At 47.6% G+C, this 13,392-nt stretch overlaps 1 protein-coding gene across 2 annotated transcripts in view; it reads right to left on the reverse strand.

Annotated features, from left to right (window-relative positions):
- PSME4 (proteasome activator subunit 4) overlaps positions 1-13,392 on the reverse strand; it is a 338,013-nt gene that overhangs the window by 233,789 nt on the left and 90,832 nt on the right. For both annotated transcript variants that reach the window (XM_068233125.1, XM_068233124.1), the window contains exons 6-9: positions 10,847-10,910; positions 8,418-8,492; positions 6,567-6,689; positions 996-1,088 (exon numbers count right to left, since the gene is read on the reverse strand). In XM_068233125.1, coding sequence (XP_068089226.1) covers positions 996-1,088; positions 6,567-6,689; positions 8,418-8,492; positions 10,847-10,910 — 355 coding nt within the window. The remainder of the gene's footprint in view (positions 1-995; positions 1,089-6,566; positions 6,690-8,417; positions 8,493-10,846; positions 10,911-13,392) is intronic.

A 13,392-nucleotide genomic window follows, 5' to 3' on the forward strand; every position in this document is an offset into this window, starting at 1 on the left:
CCCAGTCACTCACAGAATCATTCAGGTGTTCATTGGAAAACTTCAGACGGGCCTGCACATGTGCCTTCTTGAGCAGGGGGACCCTGCGAGCCCTGCAGGATTTTAATCCATTGCGGTGTAATGTGTTTCCAATGGTTTTCTTGGTGACTGTGGTCCCTGCTAATTTGAGGTCATTCACTAACTCCTCCCGTGTAGTTCTAGGATGCTTTTTCACCTTTCTCAGAACCATTGACACCCCTACGAGGTGAGATCTTGCGTGGAGCCCCAGAGCGAGGTCGATTGATGGTCATTTTGTGCTCCTTCCATTTTCGAACAATCGCACCAACAGTTGTCACCTTCTCTCCCAGCTTCTTGCTAATGGTTTTGTAGCCCATTCCAGCCTTGTGCAGGTCTACAATTTTGTCTCTGACATCCTTGGACAGCTCTTTGGTCTTTCCCATGTTGGAGAGTTTGGAGTCTGCTTGATTGATTGATTCTGTGGACAGGTGTCTTTTATACAGGTGACTAGTTAAGACAGGTGTCCTTAATGAGGGTGACTAATTGAGTAGAAGTGTCTAACCACTCTGTGGGAGCCAGAACTCTTAATGGTTGGTAGGGGTTCAAAAACTTATTTCACTCAATGAAATGCAAATCAGTTGCTATCTTTTATTTAAGGTTATTTTTTTTGATTTTCCTTTTGATGGGCTATCTGTCACTGTTAAAATAAACCTACCATTGAAATGATACTGTTCTGAGACTTTTCATTTCTTTGTCATTGGACAAACTTACAAAATCAGTGAGGGGTCAAATAATTATTTCCTCCACTGTATCTGAGTACTCACCTATCCCAGCAGGCCAGATCACATGCCTGGCAGAGCGGAGAGACTCTGCTTCCTGTATCAGAGTATATATCTGAGTACTCACCTATCCAGCAGGCCAGATCACATGCCTGGACAGACTCTGCTTCCTACAGAGTATATATACACACACGTCACACTGCTGATCTAAGTACTCACCAGCCACCTGCCATTGTTTGATGGATGGTAAAAAGAAGCAATGCTATTGAAAAGCCCTGTTAAATGCTTCTGTACAATCTTGGTCGGTCCTCCCTGTAAAAGACACAAATTAGACATATTCCATTAGCATTCGGGATAATAAGCGTACGTACTCATATCTGATGCAGAGACCTCTTACAGGAGTCTTATAACCTTTGCCATTCCCATTAGTGAGATGGGACTTCAGTGCCCCAAAGATCACATAGCAAGGACCCTGAAAAGAAATGCATGTTTTCCTATGTAAATTGCATTTTGCAGCAGGAAAAAGGCCTAATGCCTGGTACTCCCCATGCGATTTTACCATCAGATCAAAGGGAAATTTTATATTGAGCAATAATTTCCAGCATGTGTGATCAAGAACAGCATCTATTCTCAGATAGTACTGCACGAAATTGATCTTGTTCTCGATCGGAAGGAAATCTGGCATGCCAGAAATTATCGATAAACACCTCAATCTGATGTGAACATTTCTTAGTATGTATTAAACTGGCTGAAATATGTCATCTCGGGTTCAGCATATAGCAGATCGCGTACATAGATCGATGGGTGGGGCCATCATGGTGCAAATTGTAACCGGTGACAAAGTTAGAAAATAGATTGTCCTTAAAGATTTTAAATGATTGAGTAGACAACGCGAGGACTTCCATGTGGTGTTTTCAGAAGCACCAGAAGTGCATCATCCTTTACCCGATGTCTGAAGGAAGGGTTCAGGTTCTTGGCAGCAGCTAAAGAAAAGAATGTCTGGGCTGCATAAAATGGGAGATGGAATGAGAAGATGATAGAACACTACTCCCTCTGTATAAATCCCTTGTGGACCACATCTGGAGTATAGGATAATGCAGGGGGAGGGGACATGATGCGGGGGGAGGGGCACACACTACTCCCTCTGTATAAATCCCTTGTGAGGCCACATCTGGAGTATAGGATTATGCAGGGGGAGGGGACATGATGCAGGGGGAGGAGACATGATGCAGGGGGAGGAGACACACTACTCCCTCTGTCGATATCCCTTGTGAGGCCACATCTGGAATATGGGATAATGCAGGGGGAGGAGACATGATGCAGGGGGAGGGGACATGATGCAGGGGGAGGGGACATGATGCAGGGGGAGGAGCACACACTACTCCCTCTGTATAAATCACTTGTAAGCCACATCCGAAGTATGGAATACAGTTGTGGCCAAACTACAGGAAGGACACTAAAGGTTTAAAACCTGTACAGAGATGGGCTGCTTAACAAACCAGAGAGATGAAGGATCTCATCTACCTAAAAAAAGCTTAGATAAACTAGGCTTATTTAGATTGAGAAATGACTCATGAGCGACCTAATTATTTCTACGTACATCAAATGTCAATATAAAAGCTTGGCAGGTGGGTTTTATTATAACTGTAACTAGGGACAAGAGGACACGATCTGCGTATGGAGGAAAAATGATTTCTTCACAGTAAAGAGTGATTAGAGCCCACCTGAACTGAGAAGGATATGGAGCCTGACATACTTATTTCTTTTTAAACAATGCAGATTGCCCGGCTATCCTGCTAATCCTCTGCCTCTAATACTCTTAGGCCTGGGTCCCACTAGGAGTCCTTATGCAGCACTAGCTTATCACCGGTTTATGCCTATAGGGGTGGTGCCACTAGCAGTGCTGCGATCGTATTGGGAATTGCTGCACTTCTGGGATTTGGTAAATCACAGGGATTTTGCTACAAAGCACATGTAGTGGATCCCAGGCCACAGACCCCAAACAAGCCTGCAGATCAGGTGCTCTGACTGACCAAGCCTGCAGATCAGGCGCTCTGACTGACCAAGCCTGCAGATCAGGTGTGCTGACTGTACAAGCATGCAGATCAGGTGCTCTGACTGACCAAGCCTGCAGATCAGGCGCTCTGACTGACCAAGCCTGCAGATCAGGTGCTCTGACTGACCAAGCCTGCAGATCAGGCGCTCTGACTGACCAAGCCTGCAGATCAGGCGCTCTGACTGACCAAGCCTGCAGATCAGGCGCTCTGACTGACCAAGCCTGCAGATCAGGTGCTCTGACTGACCAAGCCTGCAGATCAGGTGCTCTGACTGTACAAGCATGCAGATCAGGTGCTCTGACTGACCAAGCCTGCAGATCAGGTGCTCTGACTGTACAAGCATGCAGATCAGGTGCTCTGACTGACCAAGCCTGCAGATCAGGTGCTCTGACTGACCAAGCCTGCAGATCAGGCGCTCTGACTGACCAAGCCTGCAGATCAGGTGTGCTGACTGTACAAGCATGCAGATCAGGTGCTCTGACTGACCAAGCCTGCAGATCAGGCGCTCTGACTGACCAAGCCTGCAGATCAGGCGCTCTGACTGACCAAGCCTGCAGATCAGGCGCTCTGACTGACCAAGCCTGCAGATCAGGTGCTCTGACTGTACAAGCATGCAGATCAGGTGCTCTGACTGACCAAGCCTGCAGATCAGGTGCTCTGACTGTACAAGCATGCAGATCAGGTGCTCTGACTGACCAAGCCTGCAGATCAGGCGCTCTGACTGACCAAGCCTGCAGATCAGGCGCTCTGACTGACCAAGCCTGCAGACCAGGTGCTCTGACTGACCAAGCCTGCAGATCAGGCGCTCTGACTGACCAAGCCTGCAGATCAGGCGCTCTGACTGACCAAGCCTGCAGATCAGGTGCTCTGACTGACCAAGCCTGCAGATCAGGTGCTCTGACTGAACAAGCCTGCAGATCAGATGCCCTGACTGACCAAGCCTGCAGATCAGGCGCTCTGACTGTACAAGCCTGCAGATCAGGTGCTCTGACTGACCAAGCCTGCAGATCAGGCGCTCTGACTGTACAAGCCTGCAGATCAGGTGCTCTGACTGTACAAGCCTGCAGATCAGGTGCTCTGACTGACCAAGCCTGCAGATCAGGTGCTCTGACTGACCAAGCCTGCAGATCAGGTGCTCTGACTGAACAAGCCTGCAGATCAGGTGCTCTGACTGACCAAGCCTGCAGATCAGGCGCTCTGACTGACCAAGCCTGCAGATCAGGCGCTCTGACTGAACAAGCCTGCAGATCAGGCGCTCTGACTGACCAAGCCTGCAGATCAGGCGCTCTGACTGACCAAGCCTGCAGATCAGGTGCTCTGACTGACCAAGCCTGCAGATCAGGCGCTCTGACTGACCAAGCCTGCAGATCAGGCGCTCTGACTGTACAAGCCTGCAGATCAGGTGCTCTGACTGACCAAGCCTGCAGATCAGGCGCTCTGACTGACCAAGCCTGCAGATCAGGCGCTCTGACTGAACAAGCCTGCAGATCAGGCGCTCTGACTGACCAAGCCTGCAGATCAGGCGCTCTGACTGACCAAGCCTGCAGATCAGGTGCTCTGACTGACCAAGCCTGCAGATCAGGTGCTCTGACTGAACAAGCCTGCAGATCAGGTGCTCTGACTGAACAAGCCTGCAGATCAGGTGCCCTGACTGACCAAGCCTGTAGATCAGATGACTGAAATGTGAGTGGAGAAGCTGCATACTTGTTTCAGGAGTGGGATTCAGACACTACTGAAGCCAAAGAGATCAGCAGGCCTGCCAGGCAACTGGTATTATTTAAAGCAGTAGGATTAGCCATACTATGCCAGGGAAAAAAAAACACATATATACGTAGATAAATACTTGATCTAGTTACATAACACATGTATTGTACTGTCCACGTTTTGATTTCAGTGAATGTTATATAGTAAATGAAGGGAATTCGGTTCCTGGTGGGGGCCATGTCTTTTGCCCACAGTTTGAGGCTAAATGCTGATGTCATTTCTTCCCTTAACTTTTTTTTCTTTTCTCTTCTAATCGCTGAGTCACCTCAGCCTTGCTTGTAAATACAAGTGAGCAGAGAATTATGTTTCAGGTAGGCAGCTAAATAAAGGGAAGATGAGGAATAGATTATGTATAAAAAGAACCCCCAGCATGCAACTGAATGGCGATGGCTATTAAAGGGAACCAGAGCCGCCGGACATGGAAAAAGAAAAAAGATTTCATACATCCCTGGGGCTTCTTCCAGCCCCATAAGCCTGGATCGCTCCCACGCCGTCATCCTCTGCTTCCTCTATCGGCGGTACCGGGTCCCGTCACTTCCGGCGGACGCGGCCAAATGTCCGCATGATCAGGGGCTCCCTCCATATCCTTACGCGTGCGGCTGCGCAGTATGCAGCCGCACTCATACGGGTATGCCGGGAGCCCCTGTGATGCAGAGAATTGTCCGCGTGCTGCCGCCGACTGGCCGGAACTACGGGACCCGGTACCGGCGGATACAGGAAGCGGAGGATGGCGGCGTGGGAGCGATCCAGGCTTATGGGGCTGGAGGAAGCCCCAGGTATGTATAAAATCTTTTTTCTGGCGTCTCTGGTTCCCTTTAAAGGGCCAGCGCTCCTAAGGTATGCGATACCTCCAATCCATAACAGAAGAAAAAGTTTACAAAGTTTTGAATGCAGGTTTAGCATCTTTACCACTTAATACACTCAGAGCAGTTGCTGGAGAATTTTGATTTTTATGGTGACAATCCCGCTTTAACAGGAAATAAATATGGCAGCCTCGATATCCCTCTGACTTCAGTTGTTGGCAAATCCTTGCATTGTGTAAGAGGCTCGGGGGCTTTCCTTCCTCTGAAGGGCATCCGCAGCTATAACTGCTAGAGGCAGGCAGAGGAAGCGTCATCCAGCCAGGTGTATAATGGCCGTCCTCTGGAATGAGGTGCAGCAAAGATCAAAAAGTTTAAAGGGTGTCTGAAGCGAAATTTAAAAACAAACAAAAACAGCTGCTTACCTAAGGGAGGGCTTTGGGCCCTATAGAGCCTTCCCATTCTCCTCCCGGTCCCCGCTTCCCCCACAGGCTCCTCCCACTGGCAGTGTAATAGGCCCCATTCACACCTAAAACTGCAAAACACCGGCGATTACCGCTAGCGTTTTGAGGGAGCGATTTTTCAGCGATTAATGTGGAAAAAAAAAAAAAATCGCTGGACAGTGCAGCGTTTTGGGAGGGATCGCGAGTAGCGGTGCTAGGCATGCTAATCGTGATCGCTAATTGCTGGCAAAACGCTGCATGTTACACGTTTGCGGTTAACGCTAACTGCAAATGTGGTAGTAAGAACACTGCCATAGGCTTACATGGGCTAGTGGTTTGCACTGAGTAGGAATCGCGCGATTCCCACTCAAGTGTGAACGATACCTTAGACCAATGGGTTGCAGACTGTTCTCTTCTGCTCCGGCAGGCTTCAGAAGCAGTCACGCATGCACAGTACAGAGCCACCGTCTTCCGAAGACTGACGAAGTCTCCTGCGGCGGGGAATGCAAACAGAGGAGCCTGCAGGGGAACGGGGAGACCGGGAGAGGAACAGGAAGGCTGTAAGTCTATAGGACCCCGAACCTTCCCTCTGCTTAGGAGAGTATCTGGGTTTATTGTTAAAATTACGCTTCGGATTCTGGAACTTGATGGACACGTGTCTGTTATGCATATAGATAGACATGTAATGTAAGTATTCAGTATATTAGCCATATCCCTGTTACCTACCATCATGGCGGTTATCCAGATGACAGCGTGGCCAATATCATATGCATTAGCCAGCTGTCTCGGGACCAGCACCTGACTGCTTCCTACAGGGAGATTGAACGTGCGCAGGATCCTGGTGAACACCTGCAATACAAGAATGAGATAGATTACCTGCTATGTCTCCATTCACAATGCGTCAGGTCTACTAATAGTGACCCTGGGAGGGGTGTGTCCATGGGAAGGGGTGTGACCATGGGAGGTGCTAGGATGTGAGGGGAATCTATGGAATACACTGCATAAGCTGTAAGCCACCTTTGTCTTGCACTGTAACTGTTTATATTGTATTGTCACACCTTGTATTCTGTTGTGCAGCGCCGCAGTACATGCTGGTGCCATAGCAATGAATAATAAAAGGGGTCATCTGCACTGGGGTATTGCAACATTCTAATGCTATATCAGTGGGCGATTCCAAAGGAGCAGAAACCTCAGAGACCATAAAGAGGTTTTCCTCACTTAGCTGGACATTGGCCTCAATGCACTCAGCATCACGGCATTGTGTAATGCAGAGAACCGATGAGGTTACCGATCAGCTTGCCAAACGCCAACTCACTAAACCTATTCCCGACTTGTGGGGTAAGTTACCGACTAGTGAGGAAAGTTACCGACTAGTGAGGAAAGTTACCGACTTGTGTGGTAAATTACCGACTTGTGGGGTAAGTTACCGACTTGTGGGGTAGATTACCGACTTGTGAGGAAAGTTACCGACTTGTGAGGAAAGTTACCGACTTGTGAGAAAAGTTACCGACTTGTGAGGAAAGTTACCGACTTGTGAGGAAAGTTACCGACTTGTGGGGTAAGTTACCAACTAGTGAGGAAAGTTACCGACTAGTGAGGAAAGTTACCGACTAGTGAGGAAAGTTACCGACTTGTGGGGTAAATTACCGACTTGTGGGGTAAGTTACCGACTTGTGGGGTAAGTTACCGACTTGTGGGGTAAGTTACCGACTAGTGAGGAAAGTTACCGACTAGTGAGGAAAGTTACCTACTTGTGGGGTAAATTACCTACTTGTGGGGTAAATTACCGACTTGTGGGGTAAGTTACCGACTTGTGGGGTAAATTGCTGACTTGTGAGGAAAGTTACCGACTTGTGGGGTAAATTACCGACTTGTGAGGAAAGTTACCGACTTGTGGGGTAAATTGCTGACTTGTGGGGTAAATTACCGACTTGTGGGGTAAATTACCGACTTGTGGGGTAAATGCCTCATGAAACGAGAAGAAATTATAATTCACAAAGATGAAAGCTTCTGTAAATCAAGTAGGAGTGTTAATACCTCCAGCTCTGACCAGCCCTGTAACTCCCAGCACTCCATGTGGTAACACTGACAGCCAATAGGGAGGGCCACACAACCCTGCTTCTCACCCCATCTGATCCGATACTCTGGTGGGCGGGAGCTCAGAGAGGCAGAGTAGGAGAAGGAAACATTTCTGTATCCCTCTAGATGTGCAGATCTGCACACGAGTACACAGAAGAGCTCTCTCTAGTTACTATAGATAAAGGGATGCCGGGATGCACAGATAATAGAACGGCTCATGCTTGTGAGAGAAGACAGACGGCCTACCGCCTGACCCGCCCCACAGCTGGTGAGACTACCGAGCAGGGCTTGGTGAATTCAGGCGTGTTTGTTTGGTATATTACCCAACTTCTACCTCATAGGGAAATCTTTGTGAATTTGGGGAAGGGGAGGCTGTGAAAGCAGTATTTTACCATCCTAAATGACTTTACTGCACTGCCCTTAGTGAATGGAGGCCTTGTCTGGAAATAATCCTGGATACTCGATGCCGCAACATTAGAGCGCAAGCTTGTGACTTACCTTCGGAACATACGGATCCCAGTCAATGTAGCCAATGTTATCTGTTGCCAAACGTGCAAACAGGTTCACCAGGTGCTGGAGGAAGACAACAAAGGTCACACATTGCAGCAAAGGCGAGTCCCTCTTACAGATACCGTCCCCCCCAATCATTGCAAGAAAAGCGGCCATCTTTTCCTATACAATATATGTCACTAACATTTGTTTTGAAAACTAAGGTGCATTTTTTCAGTTTTGCGTCTATCACTAGTAATATAACCTCTTCACTTACATATTAAAAAAGTTCAGTCCCTAAGGTAACTATTGATGTATTTTTTATATATTATTTTTTTTTTTTGTATTATGCAAAACATTATTGGATACCTTGGGGAGAGTGTGGGAGGGAATGAGTTAATTTTAAATGTAAAAAAAAAAGTTTCTAATGAAAAAAATGTTTGTAGATGTAATTTTACTATTTAGCCACAAGAGGTCCTCAGTAATTTTTTTTATGCGTCCTGTAAGCGTACAATGTACGCTTTCAGGATACGCTTACAGGAAGCGAAGGGTGGATGGGAAACTTTTTTTCTCAGAATGATTGAGGCTTCTCATAGAAGCCACCAATCATTGCTATGGGGACTTAGATCTAAGAATATCTCCGGGCTAATGAGTGGCGGTGAGAACGAGCGTGTGTGCGCGCAGAAAGGAGGGGGAGCGCACAGAGCAGCGACCGCAGCGGTATATATGTCCCTGAGGCTTAGCTGAAGTTTTTAGGAGCGTAGATATACTGCCGTGGAAGCAGAAAAGGTTAAGACTGAAGTGAAAAAAACATATGATATAATGAATTGTATGTGTAATACAGATAATATAACATTAGTAGCAAAGAAAAAAGTCATTTTTATTTTCAGTTATATAGCTTTGCTTTTTTTTATAACATTGCATCATTCTGTAATATTTGAAATGACAAACCACGCATTGTATTTTATACTATGAAACAGAGCAGAGCTAATGATCCTTTGAACTCCCCTGCAGTAAAAGCTCATCTAAAGCGCTCTCTGACTGTTTGATTTATAAGTGCTTCAGAAAATAGAGCTGCCTCCAACCCAAGTTTGGTCAGAGAGCTCAGAGAAGCTCTTTTGCATAGATACCAGCTGAAGTTTCTTAACTCTTCCTGTACTGGAAACAATGAGACTCGTTTCTTTTCAACTGATGTTCTCTTACTTAGCAGTACTATACATACACATCATTAGATCATAAGTTTCTTTTCACTTCAGATTCCCTTTAACCACTTCAGCCCACAGGCCATTTCACCCTAACCGCCAAGAGCCATTTTATCTGTTAGTGCTCCTCTCATTCATTGGGCCATAACTTTATCACTGCTTCTCACACCTCAATGATCTATACCTTGTTTTTTTCACCACAAATTAGGCTTTTGGGGGCAATATTTGTTTTCAGTAATTACTTTATTTTCTATGCATTTTATAGGGGAAACCAAGAAAAAAAGGGTTTAATTTAATTAAAAAAAATGTATTGTAACTAATTTTATTTGCCAGTAGATGGTGATAGAAACGCTATTCTGGGTTACCAGGAAGGGTTACATTTTTTATTCTCTTTACTTACTATGAATGGATATGGCCCGTGAACGGGGTCATGTCCATTCATTACAGGCCTTGCGATTGACTCGGGAAATACTTGCTCCCTTTTAATCAATCGCCGCCTTATAAAAGCCCATAGGAGTGAGCGGCGAGCACACGCACAAACGTCCAGTTAGAGTGTAACAGCTCTAACGTGAAGTGGCTAAAGAAACCATCAACCATATTATGCTACCCCCCACTCTACTTACCCGGAGCTTCCTTCAGCCCCTGGCAGCCACTGTGTCCCACATCACACCTCCAAGTCATCCTCTACAAGCGCCATTGTACTGCGGCTGTGCAATACACTCCGGACCACGTGGAGGTGATTGACAGCGGCGCTCGTGCAGGCACAGTAGCCTCTGCACCGGCGGGGACCCTGGCCTGGCGGCTGCGAGTGGAGATGCAGTGTGGGACATAGCAGCTGCCAGGAGCTGGGGGAAGCCCTGGGTAAGTAGAAAAGGGGGGGGGGGGGGTAGTATAGCGTGATTGAAGATACCTTTAAGTTCATTCTCATGGCAAAGAAGGACTTCTAATCACTATTTATTTAACATTCTTCAGTAGATGCAAATTGCCATCCTAAAAACTGAAGCAGCAAACTTTGTGAACATTGGTATTTGTGCGATTCTCAGAACTTTGATCCATGACTGTAGATTGCGCTTCTGCACTTTTTCCACAAATGAAGGCCATGGGCTAAGAGATATTATCTCCTTACTGGAACTTATTTTGGCCACATATGTATTCCACACAGTTATGCCTTTTATTATTCTGCACTAGTTGACAAGACATGATTGTTCGTGTTCTGTATACTGAGGCAATACGTACCCCTTCCCACTGAGGAAGATTCTGAACAGAAAGCCACAGACCCATGAATTCATCAAACCACAGCCTGAAATACAAACAAACGTCAAACAAACCCGACACATGGAACATTTCCTTCACATCATTAACCCCCCTGGCGGTATGAAAAATTCCGCCAGGGGGCAGCGCAGCAGTTTTTTTTGTTTTTTTTTTAAAATCATGTAGCGAGCCCAGGGATTGCTACATGATAGCCGCTGCTCAGCGGCATCCCCCCGCCGCGATCTCCGATCAGGAAATCCCGTTCAAAGAACGGGATTTCCTGGAGGGCTTCCCCCGTCGCCATGGCGACGGGGCGGGATGACGTCACCGACGTCGGGACGTCATTGGGAGTCCCGATCCAGCCCTCGGCGCTGCCTGGCACTGATTGGCCAGGCAGCGCACGGGGTCTGGGGGGGGGGGGGGGGGGGGGCGCGTCGCAACGGATAGCGGCGATCGGGCGCGGGCCGGCGGCGATCAGTGTGCTGGCGCAGCTAGCAAAGTGCTAGCTGCGTCCAGCAAAAAAAAAAAATATGTAAATCGGCCCAGAAGGGCCTGAGCGGCACTCTCCGGCGGCTTACCCCGTGTCACACACGGGGTTACCGTTAAGGAGGTTAAAGCTTAACGCAACCCTGAACTGAACATAAACGTATGAGATAATGTATGTGTAGTACTAAAGATAAATGCAACTTTCCTGGAGTCATTCATTCTTGTTTTTCACATTAAAGGGTACAGCTGCACTGTGCAGGGGGAACTGCTGCCTTGTCAGTGCGACACAAATCTGGTTCATTCATCAGAATCATTGTATTCCCCAAGCAGGACTGGGTCATGCCAGGAATTACAGGAATATGTAGGGGACAGAAGCCAGGACACACAATATACAGCATTGTAAGGAAGATATATTCAAGGGGAAGAACCACAACATACAATTTGTCAATACCAGCAAACCAAAACCCTAAAAGGGGAGCACTGGGGGAGGAGAGGGCGTGAAGAGAGTTCAAAAGGTTGACAGCAGAGGGAAAAAACAGTTTCTATGTCTTGAGGTTCTGGTGCAGATGGTGCCAAAAACCTCGGCCTGAAGGCAACAGACTGAAGAAGCGCTGGCCTGGGTGTGACGGATGATTGCCAATCCTCAGCGTCAGTCTGGAGTCAGAGGTGGTCCAGTGGGAGGGGGGGGGGGGGACACAAGGGTTTCCCAATGATCCCCTCCGCTGATCTGAAGATAGCTTGTGACCGACACTGGTGGAGGAGCCGGCATACCAGACCCAGATAGAGGAACAGAGGACAGATTCCATGGTGGCAGAGTAGAAGCTCATCAGAAGATCCTGGGTCATACCGAACATCTTCAGCTAGTGAAGGAAGACTAGTCTCTCCTGGGCCTTTCCTCTGGGTAAAGGAAGTGTGATCCTTCCAGCTCAGCTTCTGCCTAGTAGGCGGACGCAGGATACTCTACTTCCACGCCATCACTGGAGTTTGGCGGAGGGGTGGGGCGTGCTCTCTGAAGTCTAGGACCAGCTCAATGGTTTTGGCCGTGTTGAGGACCAGCCTGTTCTCTCTGCACCAGTGGCATATTCTCTCATCCTGCTGACGGTAGCCCTGCTGATCGTTCTTGGTGACAAGGCCAACAATGGTAGCAGAGGATGCTGGGAGGTGATGGGTGTGGCAAAAACCTATAATATTACTATGCTATGTATTGTACAGTGTAATGTTTCTGCAATGTTTATTTCATACTCTGTTTTGATGCCAGCTAATTTAATTAAGATCTTCTATTGTTGCTGCCTAATGTCTAGTACACACAATAAGATTTTCTGGCAGATTTCCTGCCAGATCGATTATTTTCAACACGTCCAATCTGATTTCTATTGATTTTCTGAATGATTTTCTCTAGAAGTGAACAAAAAAATCGATCGGAAAATCGATCAAAATCAGATCACACATGGTGAAAATAGTGTCTTTTGTCTGCATTGTTCTGAAGAAGGGGACCCTGAGTGGCCCCGAAACAATTGTTAACCGTAGTGTTGACATATGATTGAGAATAAACTACGCTCATTGAGAAGCTGGTGTGCGATCTTTTCTATTACTTGGATTCTATTGGGATGTTGCTTAGCGTGAAAGGTTATGCACCCGAAATAAATGTGGAAAAGTGGGCCTCTCTGCATCCTACTTACATGGCGAATATAGGCAGGAAAGCTGCCGGAAAATCTCATCGTGTGTTCAAGGCAATAGGGTTAGATAGCTGGAGGTGCCACATGCTGAGGGTCTATAGACTGGTTTACTTACTGAAACAATGGCCTTGCTGGAAGCGTCTGGACCCTCAGATAATGCCCGGCATACGCGGCGCGATAATGCCCGGCATACGCGGCGCGATAATGCCCGGCATACGCGGCGCGATAATGCCCGGCATACGCGGCGCGATAATGCCTGGCATACACGGCGCGACAATGCCCGGCATACACGGCGCGACAATGCCCGGCATACACGGCGCGACAATGCCCGGCATACACGGCGCGATAATGCCCGGCATACACGGCGCG

This window comes from Hyperolius riggenbachi, chromosome 4 (assembly GCF_040937935.1).
Source record: "Hyperolius riggenbachi isolate aHypRig1 chromosome 4, aHypRig1.pri, whole genome shotgun sequence".
NCBI lineage: Eukaryota > Metazoa > Chordata > Amphibia > Anura > Hyperoliidae > Hyperolius > Hyperolius riggenbachi.